This window comes from Archocentrus centrarchus, chromosome 20 (genome assembly GCF_007364275.1).
Source record: "Archocentrus centrarchus isolate MPI-CPG fArcCen1 chromosome 20, fArcCen1, whole genome shotgun sequence".
Taxonomy (NCBI): Eukaryota; Metazoa; Chordata; class Actinopteri; order Cichliformes; family Cichlidae; genus Archocentrus; species Archocentrus centrarchus.
The window spans coordinates 19,437,763-19,452,114 of NC_044365.1; the positions used below are offsets into that span (position 1 = coordinate 19,437,763).

At 39.5% G+C, this 14,352-nt stretch overlaps 1 protein-coding gene across 2 annotated transcripts; it reads left to right on the forward strand.

Annotated features, from left to right (window-relative positions):
- The first annotated feature begins 723 nt into the window (after positions 1 to 723).
- Positions 724 to 13,738, forward strand: tfr1b (transferrin receptor 1b). Of its 2 annotated transcripts, none has more exons than XM_030756632.1 (19): positions 724 to 776; positions 3,791 to 3,838; positions 3,979 to 4,186; positions 4,394 to 4,601; positions 5,420 to 5,557; positions 5,780 to 5,864; positions 6,209 to 6,331; positions 6,686 to 6,781; positions 6,899 to 7,038; positions 7,708 to 7,877; positions 7,974 to 8,093; positions 8,451 to 8,536; positions 8,610 to 8,673; positions 8,757 to 8,824; positions 8,907 to 8,974; positions 9,461 to 9,551; positions 9,655 to 9,882; positions 9,992 to 10,141; positions 10,835 to 13,738. In XM_030756632.1, the coding sequence occupies exons 2-19, from the start codon at positions 3,806 to 3,808 to the stop codon at positions 11,045 to 11,047; spliced, it is 2,289 nt and encodes a 762-aa protein (XP_030612492.1). In that variant the 5' UTR covers positions 724 to 776; positions 3,791 to 3,805; the 3' UTR covers positions 11,048 to 13,738. The 2 variants fall into 2 exon arrangements, with proteins under 2 accessions (XP_030612492.1, XP_030612493.1); XM_030756633.1 differs by having other exon boundaries at positions 738 to 809; positions 10,835 to 11,047.
- Positions 13,739 to 14,352: the final 614 nt, after the last annotated feature.

Genomic DNA, 14,352 nt, shown 5'->3' on the forward strand with positions numbered 1-14,352 from the left:
GCTGCACCTTATATTCTGCTCGATAGTGTTTTATACTTTGTTACATCATGTTGATTTTATTGTGTTATGCTGTAAAATAAACCAATTGCCCCCATCTGTGGACAAAAATATGTAACAACCATGTAACAAAATACAACTTCTTGTTTGAAGAGGAAGCTTAATTTATATACATATCAGGTCCATCTAATCACAAATATTTAGGAGAGATTAAAATAAAATGCATCACAAACAGGAGCTCAGGTCTCAGGAGGTTAAATGTTCCTGAAATGATGAAAAAATAAAGCTTGATTTGTGTAAATTAAAATTATAAACTTCATCCATAATGCATTTAAAATTTTTTAGCATGTCTAGGACATTTTACTATTGCTCATTTATCTGTTTTATTTCTATTACCATAACTTCCACAAATTCATAGAAAAAATATTTTACATATAAATGTATTATTATCATAATAAATAAAAAAATAATTAGGATTAAACTTTTTAAAATTAATTAATTTTTCTCTTTGAACCAACTGGATGAAAATCTTCAATGCTTCGTTTTTCCAGGTCTTTCCAGGACAAATTACTAAGCACGTCCACTCCCTGTAGGTGTCCGCATGTGCGTTTCGACACTGCGCTGAGAGCCGGAAATGCCACAGCCTTATGCTTCCCCGGGAAATCTACGCCGTAACCTATCACGTGGGCCACTTACGTAGGGTACTTCTTTTATGCTCTATATTCTCAGTGGAGGAGACTCTACCAGGAAGCAGCGGGGTTTTGCGGAGTGTCGAGAACGTGAGATTCCTCACTTTGATCTTATATTAATCAGTTATGTATTATTTCGTTTTTCGCTTTAAAAAGTCACCATTTTCTTTAGCTGCGGCGCGTTTTACGTGACTTTCGTGAAGCAATGAACTTGCAGGCGTGCTAGGCAGCCGTTTGCTAACTAGCTTAATGATGAACAATGTCACCTGGATTTTCCTGTTTGCAGGCTCCACCACAAGGTTTTGCTGTTCTAGTTATCCGTAAAAGAAATATTAAATCCTCTTCCTTTTGCTTTGTTAGTACGAGTGTTTATGATCAGTATTCCCTGCTGAAAGACCTCGAAAGCCTCTCCTCAGAAAATGAATGAATAAAAATAAGATTTGAGGCATCTCAGTGGGGCCTGCAGGTAGTTTCTAAATCCACCTGGACTTACAAGATGTAACCTCCTGAAACCAGTCCCTAGCAGGTTCTTTGAAAAACCATTTTCACCTGCAGCTCGTTGTCGTTTATTTGTACTGTTTAAAAATGCCGTAAGAAGTTGGTTTGAGCTGCAGTCAGTGGATATTTTATAAATATAAATAAGATTGCCACAAATGGTTTAGTGCTGAATCATTTTTCAGTTAAAATACAGTTAAAATCTATTTTATTAATGAAAAATGTGATAATTTTTTGTTCTAGCCTCAGAAAAAGAAAAAGAGCCTGAGGATATTCTGACTTCCGTTGTTTTACATCACTGCCATATCTGCCGCATCGGGCTTTAGGATACTTCGATGGCAGTTTTTTCTAATTTCTGATATATTATCTCAGAAACTAGTGCACCTACAACTCAGCAGCAACTTTACGAGAGATGAAAAATAAGCTGACTTCCTTGTAAAATGTTAAAGGCAATATAATTAGTTTAACAGTGAAACAGTTTCCAGCAACCCTGCAATGAGCAGCCTACAGTTTACAGATTCTTATCCCACCATCTCACTTAGCTGTCTCTTCCTGTGTATACTTTTAGCCTAGTTTAATCAGTAAGGTTAGACCAAAAAAAAAAAAAAAAAATGAATGAATACAGTAAATGTCAGTGATGGTGTTGAATCAACCAACTCTGGTGTTTTATAAAAAGAGGTGAACGTTAATGGAAGGAGGATTTATTGCAAGATTCCTATTAAACTACATATGAGTGATTATACTGCAACTATCAGGCTGTTTGTAACAGGAAGTATTTTCTGCAGGCAGACAGCATATCTTTGAAAGGCATGGCATGATCTGTCAGGCTATACTTTTTTTTTTTTTTTTTTTTAAAAAGCTGAAAACAAAGGAGAAAGAGAAACCATAAGATGATTTTAAACAAGCTTTATCTCAAGTAAGAATCAGATTTCCTCTTCCAGTAAACTGTGGAATGCTTAACCTGAAGGATTAGTACAAGATTAGTACAAACAACAGCTATGAGGAAGCAGACAAGAATAATAGTCAGTTTCTTCTTAACTTCTGAGTGTTTTTAAATGCAACAGAAAGTGATGAAATGTTTTTTGTTGTGTGGAAACAAAAGCTGAAGTTCGCGTCGTCTTGAGGTTATTCGGCTTTTATTTTTATCTGTTGGTGTTTTGAGGACTTGAAGTTCAGACCAGTTAGTGGTCATCTGAGACATTTTAAAAATGAAAGATGGGACTCCTTTATTGTGACAAATAGAGTTGTTGTAGATAAAACGCCTTTTTAACCTTTGTTTCTGGCTTTATGTGATCTGTAAACCCCCAAACAAGATCGGCTGTGTACATTTTTATAGTTGGATTTAAAGGTTGGCATTTAGAAATGGTGTCTTCACATAGTTTCTCCAGCAGAGAGACACACACTACACCCTACACTACAGCAGCAGGTGTAGCAGAGCACCATCACTTTGCTGTAAGTTGACTAGGCAGTTAAAACATTGCCAGTGTGTTACTGGTCAGCTGCTGGATCTGAGATGTTGTGCAGCTCATGCCGGCTGCCCCTGGTTTTACAGCCGGGATGTTGTAGATGAGCGGGGTGCAAAGCGGAAACATACGGTGTAATCAAACAGTGCACAGATGTGGATTTTTGTACTCTCTAAAAGTTGGTATTGGTTGGCAGTTTCAAACCACAGAGGAATATTATTTTAAGTGAAGTCAAGTCAGCTTTGTCATTCTTCCATGTAGTTTCTAGTTGACCAGAATATTTTTCCAAAGGGACCAAAGTGCATAAACAACCGTCCAACCTTACTCATTCTCCAATAAATAGTGTAAATAGGAGAGAGTTCAATAATGAAGCACAGCCAGGCAGACAACAGCATTGGTAAGGTCATAAAATTTTACAGATGGCACAGTAAGTAGTGCAACTGGACACTGTCCTTTATCCTTGTTTCACTTGAAAACTGGCTCAGTCAGTTATGTCTGTGAATTTGTTGATTGGTATGACTCTACATTTGCTGCACAATTTTTAAATCAGAATAATTTTGTAAATATTTAACTTGGTCTTCATCAGGTTTTTAAGGAAGAGCTAAAGGTTATATTGTAGAAGCTCCCTTATTCCACAGTGGATACCCCCCTGCACGTTTGATTTGGCAATTTCTTTTTCTTTAACACTGGATGTCCTTCCTCACACATTCCCCTCGGGATTTGTGTCTCCTCCAGTATTGTCGTCACTCTTCCTGAACATATTTGCAGCCTTGTCCCCCCCCAAAACAGCCAGAAAAGCAAAGTGGGACAAATCCTGTGTTATCCTATACACACAGATTACCAACAAGACATACAGAATACTGTATATAAATATGTTTTTTTTTTTTTTTTAACGCCGTTAGTCTGCTCCCCTCCACAATAAATCAGTGGGCCTGTTTATAGAGGAAACACTCCACCCTGCAGCACTTTATTCCCTGAATGGCAGCTCTGTTACTTGACTTGCTGCACGTCCTCACCCCCCCCCCCCCCTTTTTTTTTTTTTTTTTTCCTGGCCTGTTCTGACTTCCTGTTTTGCATCTGCTCCCTTGAGTTGCTGCTCACAGCATCATTGCATCTTTGTCCTGTGTCCTGTTCTTAAAACAACAGCAAGAAACGGCAGCGATGGATCAAATGAGGTCGGCGTTTAACGGGGTGGTACGTTCAGAGCTTATATTTTGCATTATGTTTCATTTTCAATAACTGGACCTTTGTGACCACTCTTCAGCTTTTGCTCTCGTGCAGCAGCTGAATCTGGAACACATTGCTCTCACGGTTTTCACTCTTATCTTCTCCAGGTTAAAAGCGTACGTTACAGCAGGTTCACCCTGCAGCCGACAGACAGCGGAGAAAGGCACGCTGAGGTCAAACTGTCTGACGATGGCACTGAGGAAATCACAGAAGTGGAGGCCGGGGGCTCTCCGAGCTTCAGGCCAGCACTTCCAAATCGTAGTCGCCGTAGCATTGCCTACCTTGTCCTGGGAACCCTGCTGATATTTATCACTGGTATGTTAAGCTGCTCGGCCAACTCTGAAGACTTGTTTTATATGTGAGCTTTAAATTATTTTTGTTAGATCAACCTAATGGATAAAACGTGGTCTGTTCTGACACCTGTACAATTTCTGTTAACTGTTAAGTCCAAAGAAAGGAATATTAGTTCCCTTTTAATGTACCTGTTAACTGGTTTTTGTGTGCATGCTGTTTGTCTTCCAGGCTATCTGGTTGGTTATTTCATTCACCGTAAATATCAAGTGGAGTCAGTGAACTGCAGCCCGCCGAGAAATGAGACGGCAGGGAAGCAGTCTGTGCCGACACAAGCCCCGGGTGTGCAACCTCCAGATGAGGTTGAGATGGACTTCAAGACCATCTCTCAACTTCTTGCGAAGAAAATGACCAAAGAGGCCTTTGAAAAGACGCTCAGGTACATTGATCATGTGCACACCCTGAAACCAAACACAGATTCAACGTCAGTATGCACACGCCTTATCAAACTAACCTACTGCTAAATCAATAAAGGAAATGATTACAGGTAAAATTATGTACCAAGGGCAATTCGAATCAGGAGCTGTAGATTTAGTGACATGCATGAGTGAAAAGCAGTAGATGGGAGATAAATAAGTAAATGCATGAAATCAAAAGATGCTTTATTTTACCGCAGAGGAGAAGGGTGCCTTTATGCATGACTTGATAGCACAGCTGTTCAGTGAGGGAGCCGACTAATGTGGTTTTAAGGTTGTTGCCCAGATTCCCGGAAACGTTGAAAAAAACTTCTTTTTTTTTTTTTTTTTTTTTTTAATTTATTATACAGCTAGAGAAAATAAAAGACAGTGAGGATAGCCCCTCTTTAACCGTCTAGAGTATTAAAGGCTGCATTTTATGACTAGTTATTGTTTATCATCTTTTAATCTTTCAGTGCAAATGAAAGTTAACCGCTGCTGTCAGGTGAAATCCCCCCAAAATATCAGCATTGAATGGCAGCAGTTTGTTATGCAGCCTCATCTTCTCTTCTGCCTTGTCATTGTGAAAATGCACTATTTATTTTCAAAGAACTGAGTTTCCTGGAAACACGATGACTGGAAATTAAAATAAAGTACATTATGTGTTCTTGATTAAGCCAGTGAGTCATCTCAGTGCCTTTTACCAGAAATGTTTGAACTGCGTGTGAAAGAGATGGCAGTCATTTTGAGATTATAACTGAGACACCGGCAGAAAAAATTAAATTTAATGTCTTTTCTGCAGGCGCTTTGATCTGCCCAACCGTTCAGCCGGAAGTGATGAAGATATGAGTCTGGCAAACCGCATCTTTGATGGATTCAAGGAACTGGAGATGGATCCCTGGACAGACATCCACTATGTTCAGCTGCCCATGGCAGACAGGTTACTGTGTAACTCTTAGCTATTTTTTTAAAAATGATTGTGACAAAGTCAAAGGGAAGCTTTATGCCTCTCTGTAATGTGCTGATTTGGATTTGGTGGTATCAGAGTAGAGAGGTTTCCTGGAGACTTGTTTATGATTAGAAATGGACTGGGACATTGCAAACCTGTAAAATAAAATGTGTCAGAGAAATCTAAATGTTGTTCTTGTCTTCTCCTTTGCAGGCAGAAGCCAAACAAAGTTCAGTTTGGTGCAGAGGTTTTTAACCTTGCTGGATTTCTGGCCTACAGTGTTCCTGGCAGAGTTCAGGTGAGTCAAAAGCTTTGGCAGAGAAATGGGGAGTGCTCGTCACTTTCTGAAACCTCTTAGAGGTCCAGGTAACTCTTAAACCAACGTGCTGCAGGATTTGGGCCTCATCTTTCTAAGATTTGAAAAGTATATTGATAATGTGCTCTAAAATCTGCTATCACATCAGTAAGCGTCCAGTCGGCTCATTAAGAAACTCAAATGTTTGATTAATTTTGTTATGCATTTTGTCTAATCTATATCGTCACAACCATGATAGAAAGGGGGTGAAATTTTTGTCTGTCAAGAAGAAGAATTGTTGTCCAGCGTTGGTGGCCTGTCTGACTCATGCTCATTGGTGTTCATAGGGCAAACTGGTGTATGGCAACTATGGTCGTAAAGAGGACCTGGACGTCGTGCAGAAGAACAACGTTGAGCTGAAAGGCTGCGTGCTGCTCGTCCGTGCCGGAAAGATCAGTTTTGCAGAGCAGGTTTGTGAGCTTGATGTTGTGGGGTGTAGGGTAGCACAGTGAAGCATTACAAAGACAAATCATTATGCTCGTCAGTAGATTAGCACTCAAATGGAGGAAAACGTTACAGCTCGTTGACAGTTTGATTCTTTTGTATTGATCAGCCATCACCTATGGCTTTGAGAACATCTTGTTTTGATGTTTTGGTTTTTTTAATTTTAAAAACATTCCATTCTGACTCCTGTCCATTAAATAGACGTGAAATAACACGTAAGGACATATCTTTTTAAACAAAAGGTCTTAGTGTGATGGAGGTGAGGAGGCTGCTGAGCAGGTTTGTTACCTGAGCTAAAGGTTTGTTTGTTTTTCCTTCAGGTGGATAACGCAGGAAAGAAAGGCGCGTCTGCTGTTCTAATCTTCCCTGATTTTGAGGATTACGAATATCAATCTGAGACCGCGCTCTATGGACACGTGAGTTTGTACCCTGTTATAAAACAAAATAAAAAAAGTAGTCAGTAAAGCGTTGATTTGTAACGATGGTGGATTCATTTTTCCTGAAATTTGTTACTGTTTTCATGTCCCCTTCAGGTCCATCTGGGCTCAGGTGACCCCTACACCCCTGGATTCCCTTCCTTCAACCACACCCAGTTTCCCCCAACTCAGTCGTCTGGCCTCCCCAAAATCCTCGCTCAGACCATCACCTGCAACATTGCTTTAAAACTTATACAGTAAGACCAAATACAACAATACAGACACAAACAGCCTTTTACAGATTAAGAAACAGTCATATGACCCACAGGTTTAACCACTGTGTGACCAGTGATGAAAGCTGTGTTCGTTAATGTGAAAGTGGACTGGTTTGAGATGGCTGGTTACTGTAGTAACCAGGTTGTCGTGGCACCAATTTCAGGTCTGGACGTCTGTGTCGCCTGGCTGCTCTAAAGTGTATTTATACTTTTATTTTTTCAGTGGTGGAAGCATTTTGAATGATACCCCTGCAGCACTTCAGTGTATTTTACTGCTGTCTTTGCTGATGCACTCAACTCCCAGTCTATGTTGGCAAAAAAGGAAAAAAACCTTCTCTACAACTTCATGCTGCTGAATCCATTTTTTGTTTTTCATTATCGGTTCTCAAAACGGAAAAACGAATGACCAAAAAGTACATGGACCCTTCAGCTGTGACTTCTTGATATCCATATAAATCCCATATTTTGCTGGAATTATAAAAACCTATTGTAGGACTGAGGTCAAACTTTGTTTACAATACTGCATTGTTTATTCTGGATCTGTTTTTCTTACCATTCATAATGCACAAATCTTAAACTTTTCTTTTCATTCATTCAAAATAAAGGTAAAAATGTCCACAGTTGTAAAACTTTCCATCTGTCCTCTTCTAGGAAAATTGGCGGTCCTGAACCAGATGCTGCAAGTGGATTTAAAGGTAGTTTCAAGTCAGTGATTTACAGCCTGGGAGGCGTCGAGAACATCACTGTGGAGGTGAACAATGTGCTGGTCAACAAGGAGCTCCATAACGTGTTTGGGGTGATCAAAGGATTCGATGATCCCGGTAGGACTAAACTTTGATTTACAGTGACATAACTTTTGCTTTGTTGCAATGCGAGACGTGTGGTGTGCTAAGATGGATTTGTGTGTAAAACTGCAGATCGCTACATTGTCCTGGGAGCTCAGAGGGACGCCTGGGGTAGCGGTTACACCAGAGCCACTGTTGGCACTTCAGTACTAACGGAGCTGGCCAAGGCTTTCCATGAGATGGTGGAGAATGGTAAGGAATAAGAGCAAAATATAATGGTCCAAAATAAAATGATGTTCGGGATGGTGAGACAGAGAGAGAGGTTATCAGGAGAGGTTATTTTAACCAGTGTACTGCAGTTTCTCTTTAATCTCAGTGACATGTTCCAGACTTTATTCAGTTCTATTAGTAGTACTCATTGTAATAAGTAACAACAAGATGCATTTACTGTATTTGTTTTGGGTATTGAAATGAATAGTTCCTTCAGTGTGGTTTCAGTTCTCTAAGTGTGGAAACAGTCAGACAGGGTATTGAGTTTCTTGACCGTAAAGGAACTGAAACACAGTTTTGTGTCACGATTTTATGATTTGGTGTGTATGTCCTCTATAGATGGGTTCAGGCCCAGGAGGAGCCTGGTGTTTGCAAGCTGGAGCGCAGGAGAGTATGGAAGTATTGGCGCCACCGAGTGGCTGGAGGTAAAAACTGTATATTCTTGAAAGAAATTTCTTTCTTCATGGCATCCCTGTCTTAACACGTCTCTGTTTTTAGGGTTACATGGCCTCTATTGACAAAAGTGTCTTCACCTACATAAGCCTGGATGGTGTGGTCATGGGTATGTACAGTTTACATGAAAATGCAGGAGATCCTGGCACTCAAATTGCTGTATTTGTGGGTTGACTGTTTTTTCTTTACAAGGTAAGGGAGGCTTTATGGCCTCAGCGAGTCCGCTGCTCTACAGCCTCCTTGAGACCACAATGAAAGAGGTAAAGCATGGATTCATGGTGGTCCGGGTTCTGTAGAAACCGGTTGAGTTTGTTCTGACTTTATTCTGCCTTGTTCTTACAGGTGAATAGTCCTTTTAGTGCTGAAACTATGTACAACATGGCAGGAAAAACCAAGTGGGAGGCTAATGTGTAAGTAACCAGTATAGTAAAATAAATCAGTGCATGAAAGTGAAACTAATTATGATCCTGTATGAAAGTCACACAAGTAATATTTAGGTAGAAGTAACTGCACATGTATAGACCTTCCTATGGATTGAGACTGATTCTTAGATTGCACCCATTCACTTATTTAACTAGCTGGTCATGATCTAGTATTAAAACAATGGATTTTTTTTTTTTTTTTTTTTTTTTAGTATTCTGTAAAGATGCAGTTTAAAAATTTTTGTTTTAGGATGAAAACTGTTAGGTTTTGTATTGAAGCAGTTAAAGTATCCCTGAAATTTGATCATTTTCTGTTATGAAATGGGGCTGCAATGTTATCCTGACTTCTACATTGATTTTATATTTTCATTAATCATAGGATGATACCAACATTAATGATGGGTCTTTTTTTTTTTTCTCTCTCCCCCAATTTTTTTCCCCATGCACAATAACTTTATATTTTCCTGCATGCAGAATGAGGCCGATGACTATAGATGACCCAGCCTATCCCTTCTTGGCTTTCTCTGGAATTCCCTCTGTCTCCTTCCACTTCATCACACCCAATGTGAGTTATTTTATTTTGTTTTATTAAATCGATGAATAGTTAACATCTGCTTGTCAATAAGAAAACACTCCTCTGTATATTGACTGTTTGTTGCCCTTTGAAGTCTGAGGTCTACACTTATTATGGCACCCACTTGGACAACGTGGAGCAGCTCAGTTATAAAACCAACCAACGGACCGGCGAGATCACGGTGGCGGCGGCGCAGTTTGCCGGTCAGATGGCTCTGCACCTGGTTCATGACCACCTGCTGAGCTTGGACATGAACAGATACAGCAACACCCTCACCAAGGCTGTGGTCCAAGTCTATAGACACATCCAGCGGCTCTCACAGGTCAGTGCTCTTTTGTTTGACTCCTTTTGTGTTTTTTTTTTTTTAGTTTATGAATTTCATATGTGACTGAATATGTTAATGTTTTTTTTTTTGTTTGTTTTTTTTAAAGTCTGGTAAGCTAAAGGATTTGAGTCCCAACTGGTTGAACCGCGCGCGAGGCTCCTTCCAGCGCGCTGCTCGAGGCATCTACGATGACATCGCCAGCACCAACTTGGATGACAAAGAGGCCTGTCGAATCCTCAACGACAGGATCATGAGGGTAATGCCTGCACTGCAATGCTTCTGCTGTGTTGTCATATTTTCGACTTGAATTCAGTTCAGTGTTCATAGCATCCACATGGAGTCAGTAAACAAACAAAAAAATACCAGCATCTCTGAAATGTGTAATAAAAAATAGTTACATTTATATAGAGATTTAGTGCTCAGTGCCCCTTCATTCAGGTTTGCTGAGCCTCAGTCTGACTCTGCTCTCTTCCTGCTCATGCCTCAGCTTTACAATCTGTAATACATGAAGCTCAAGTGTGAGATTGACAGGCATGGAAAACATCTGTGGCCTAAGAGTTTTCTCCATTTAGGAAAATTATTCTGCTCTGGGAATATTAAGCTCAGTCTATCTGAGCTTTCATAATGAAGATTGTGTTGAGGTCTTTACATTACAGAGTGAACTGCCATACTACTGTAAACAAACAGCAGGAGGTAGAAGCTACATTTTACTATTTAGTAGTGCAACATTTCAGAAATGTTCAGAGGTAAAAACACTTCCTACACCTATTCTAGCATTCTTCTAATTTAGATGTGGTAAATAATGGACATGTCTGACAGTAGCATTGGTCGCTTGTTTGTAGCGCTTGTAGCAATTTATATTGCAGAGTTTTCTGGAGCTACAAGAATAATCAGAGCAGGGAATTCTGTAGTTTCCGATTCAGTGAAATCTTTGTTTTTTAAATTATAGGTCGAGCACAACCTCCTGTCTCCGTATGTGTCCCCTGTCGAGGTTCCCTTCCGTCACCTCCTGTTTGGGCGGGGCTCCCACACTCTGGCGTCCATCTCTGAGGCCACTGACATGGACGAGCTCCGCACCCAGCTGGCCCTGGCCACCTGGAACTTGCAGGGATGTGCCAATGCCATGGTGGGAGACATCTGGGACCTCGATGAAGAAATTTAAATCAGGGATGCAGAGATGCGAGGGTGGCAGTTGTTTGCATGTGCGGGTTTTTTTTTTGTTTTGTTTTTGTTTTTTTAAAGTAAATTTGAGGTGAAAGCGTAGCGCTCCAGTATCAGCACTTAAAAGCACAAGTCGTTAGTCAGAAGCCCCATCTTTCATATACAGGCTTATGTTCAAAAATGAATTTCACAAAAATCCTCAAAGAGATGGAAAAAGTATTTAACATAGAGCTAAAAAACTGTGAACAAGCACTACTTGAAAAAAATTACACGCTACTGACAAATCCACCTCCTCTCTGACATGCCAACTCCGTCAAAGCTCTTGCTGCGGCCACTTGCCATCAGAGCACTGAAAGACCTTATTTGTACTTGTTTTTTTATTATTATTATTATTGTTATTTATCAGTGGCAGTGTCCACTATAAAGCTTGTCTTTTTATACGACGTTATCGGAAGCAGTGCCTTCCATAATTATGACTGTTATACTGTCAAAACCTACAGCAGCATCTGCTACAAAAATGACTCCAATTATTGCTGAAAAAACAGAGCCTGGTAAAATTAGGCTCCTTTCTGCCCTCTGTTTCATCCTTCAGCCTGGAGCTCTTGAAACAGCAGGTTTTCAGAGATGGCCAAAAATGACTTTCCTCTTTTAGAAGGGAGAAATTAAGGGTAGAAAATTTGTATCTTTGTAGAGGCCAAGTCAGTTTTTCACTGTTTTTTTTTTTTCCAAAGCCAGACTAGAGCTGGCAGGAAAACAAAAACTGTCTGAATACTGTGGAAAATTATCTCTTTACTTGTGGTTTAAAAAAAAAAAAAAAGTATTTAAGTGGATTTATTCTGCAATTGGTGGCAAAGGGAATGTCACATTTAAAATTTAGAAAACAAAAGCCACAGGCACAAAATTAAATCCCCTGAGCTGATTGGTTACATAATTTGCAAAAGAGACATTTATGTTGCACACTCTACTTTGGAGCATTTAATGAGATCGTAACGCATTATCGGGAGCAGTGCCTTCCATAATTAAAACTCATTATCGGGAGCAGTGTCTTCCATAATGATAAACAGTGACGGTAGTTTTTGCCTACCATTGTGTGTGTTTTTTGTATATGTGTATTTATCGAGAGCAGTGTCTCTCATATTTCACTTGAAAGGTGGAACAACTTATCGGGAACAGTGTTTCCCAGAGTTTTATACTTGACATATTTATTTGTTTTGGGTGTTTGTAGGCATTGTCCTCTCTGTCCTCCACAGTGTGTGCGCTCTTTGAGTTCCTACTGTTTTTGTCTGTGCATACACTTCCTATTGAATACTACGGTCTAATTATAATGAGCCTCATTTGGGCAGGATTAACCGTACAAGGGGAGGTGGGACATGAAGACATTATTCCAAACAGCGCTTTAACAATCATGTAGTTTTGATCGATTCAGTCTTCAAGCAGAATAATTAGATTGATGGGAGAATATAATTCAAGCTGTTTGTCATTTATATTAGCCATAAATCAGCTGAGAAATCTTAGAGGAGAAATACTCACTCACATTTTTAACTTTTCTTCAGTATGAATTTATCCTTTGGTAGCTGTGTCTGTGCCTATAGTGATTGCAATCATGGCCAATTCTGCATACTTTTAATGGTGATAAAATGTAATCAGGAGTGTCAGTACCTGCATCAGATGCAAAAGTTTGCTTTGAGTTTTGTCCATTTTTTTCCTAATTTGACCAAACTGCAACTCTCTGACCTTTTCATCAAGGTCAAGGCAAAGTGGTAAGGAAAAGTAGAGGGGAGGTATGGGCTCTGAGTCTGTCAATCTAATAACATCCCCCCAGTAGCCCGTTGGGTGAGCTTTTACATGATCTCACTCTGCTAAAAGCTGTGGTTTCCATCACCAGATTACTTTATATTGAGCAGACTTGTAAAAAGGTTGAAGAACAGTCAAGTTGAATTTAAAATTCAGACATTTCATTGACACAATAGAAAACTTCTGCTTTAATTGTATTTTTTAACCACCTACTGCCTCCCCTGAAGAATGAAATCCAGTTCAAATGAGACTTTTAGTCCTCACTTTATTTAGCATCTGAACACACAGTGAAGGATGTTTAAATCAGTGCACTGTATTCATTATAGCTATAGCAACAAACCTGGTCTGTCAGACTTGTGACCTCCTAACCTCTCTCCTTTGTTAGTAACTGTAAGCACGACAGATTAATTCACTTGCATGGGTTTTCTCCTCACTGCATGTTACTGAGGTGTAGCTCAGTCAAACCTTACTACAACGTTTCACATGTCCAGATTAGGTTTATTTGTGGTTGTGTTTGCTGATTTGGTTACAATTTCAATCATACTTTTTCTCTAATTGTTACCAGCCCTCTGAATCAGAAGATTTAAAACTATAAAACTGCATCAATGTCATTTAAATCCAGATAGTAGTAATTCTGTCAAACTGTCGCTGAAGAACTGATTCATGATTTAAGTTCACTTAATTCATCAGTTCAGCTGTTCCTGCTACACCTGGATTGTTTATCATTCATGTGATAGAAGAATGGATTTCTCTGCATCCTGAGCTGCAAATTTGATCATTGGAAAACTTTTTGCTCAGTGTGTTGCTGAAAAATATTGACTATGATTTCTGTACTTCAGAGGTTGCCATTATGTTTGTGACTTCCATGTTCTGCAGAAAAGTGTAATAAACCCTTTGGCTTAGCATTAAAAAAATGTCTCCCTCCATTCTTGTCTCAATCTTACTGTTTTGTCGTACAGGTAAAGGTGAGGTCCGTATAGTTTTTGTTCCTCCCATGTTCAGTAAATGGAAAAAAATAATTAAGGGAATATTTGATCATCACAGAGTTAAACTTTCAGGATATTAGTCTGTCCAGTTGGAAGCAAAAACCAATGTGAATCCATTTGACCCACTTTGGTGCAAAAGAAAGTGACACAGGACAACTGTTCATGAAACTCTGCTGGGAAATCTTACTGTAGAGGAGTTGGGGCAGATCTGCTCTTAGGTACATTTTTTTTTTTTTTTTACCTGTTTTTGCTGCAGTTTATGACCATTTCATTGTTTGAATAGTTATTCAGTATCACCCCAATAGAGCACTTCACTCTCAGACTGCTGGCTTGCTTGTGGTTCTTAAGGTATTTAAAAGTAGAATAGCCTTCAGCTTTCAAGCGTGAATCCAGCTTGGATTTGGGAGGAAGATGCCCTCTCTATTTTTAAGATTAGGCTTAAAACTTCTTTTTGATAAAGCTTATAGTTAAGGCTGGATCAGGTGACCCTGAACCCTCCCTTAATTATGTTGTCATAGGCCTGGGC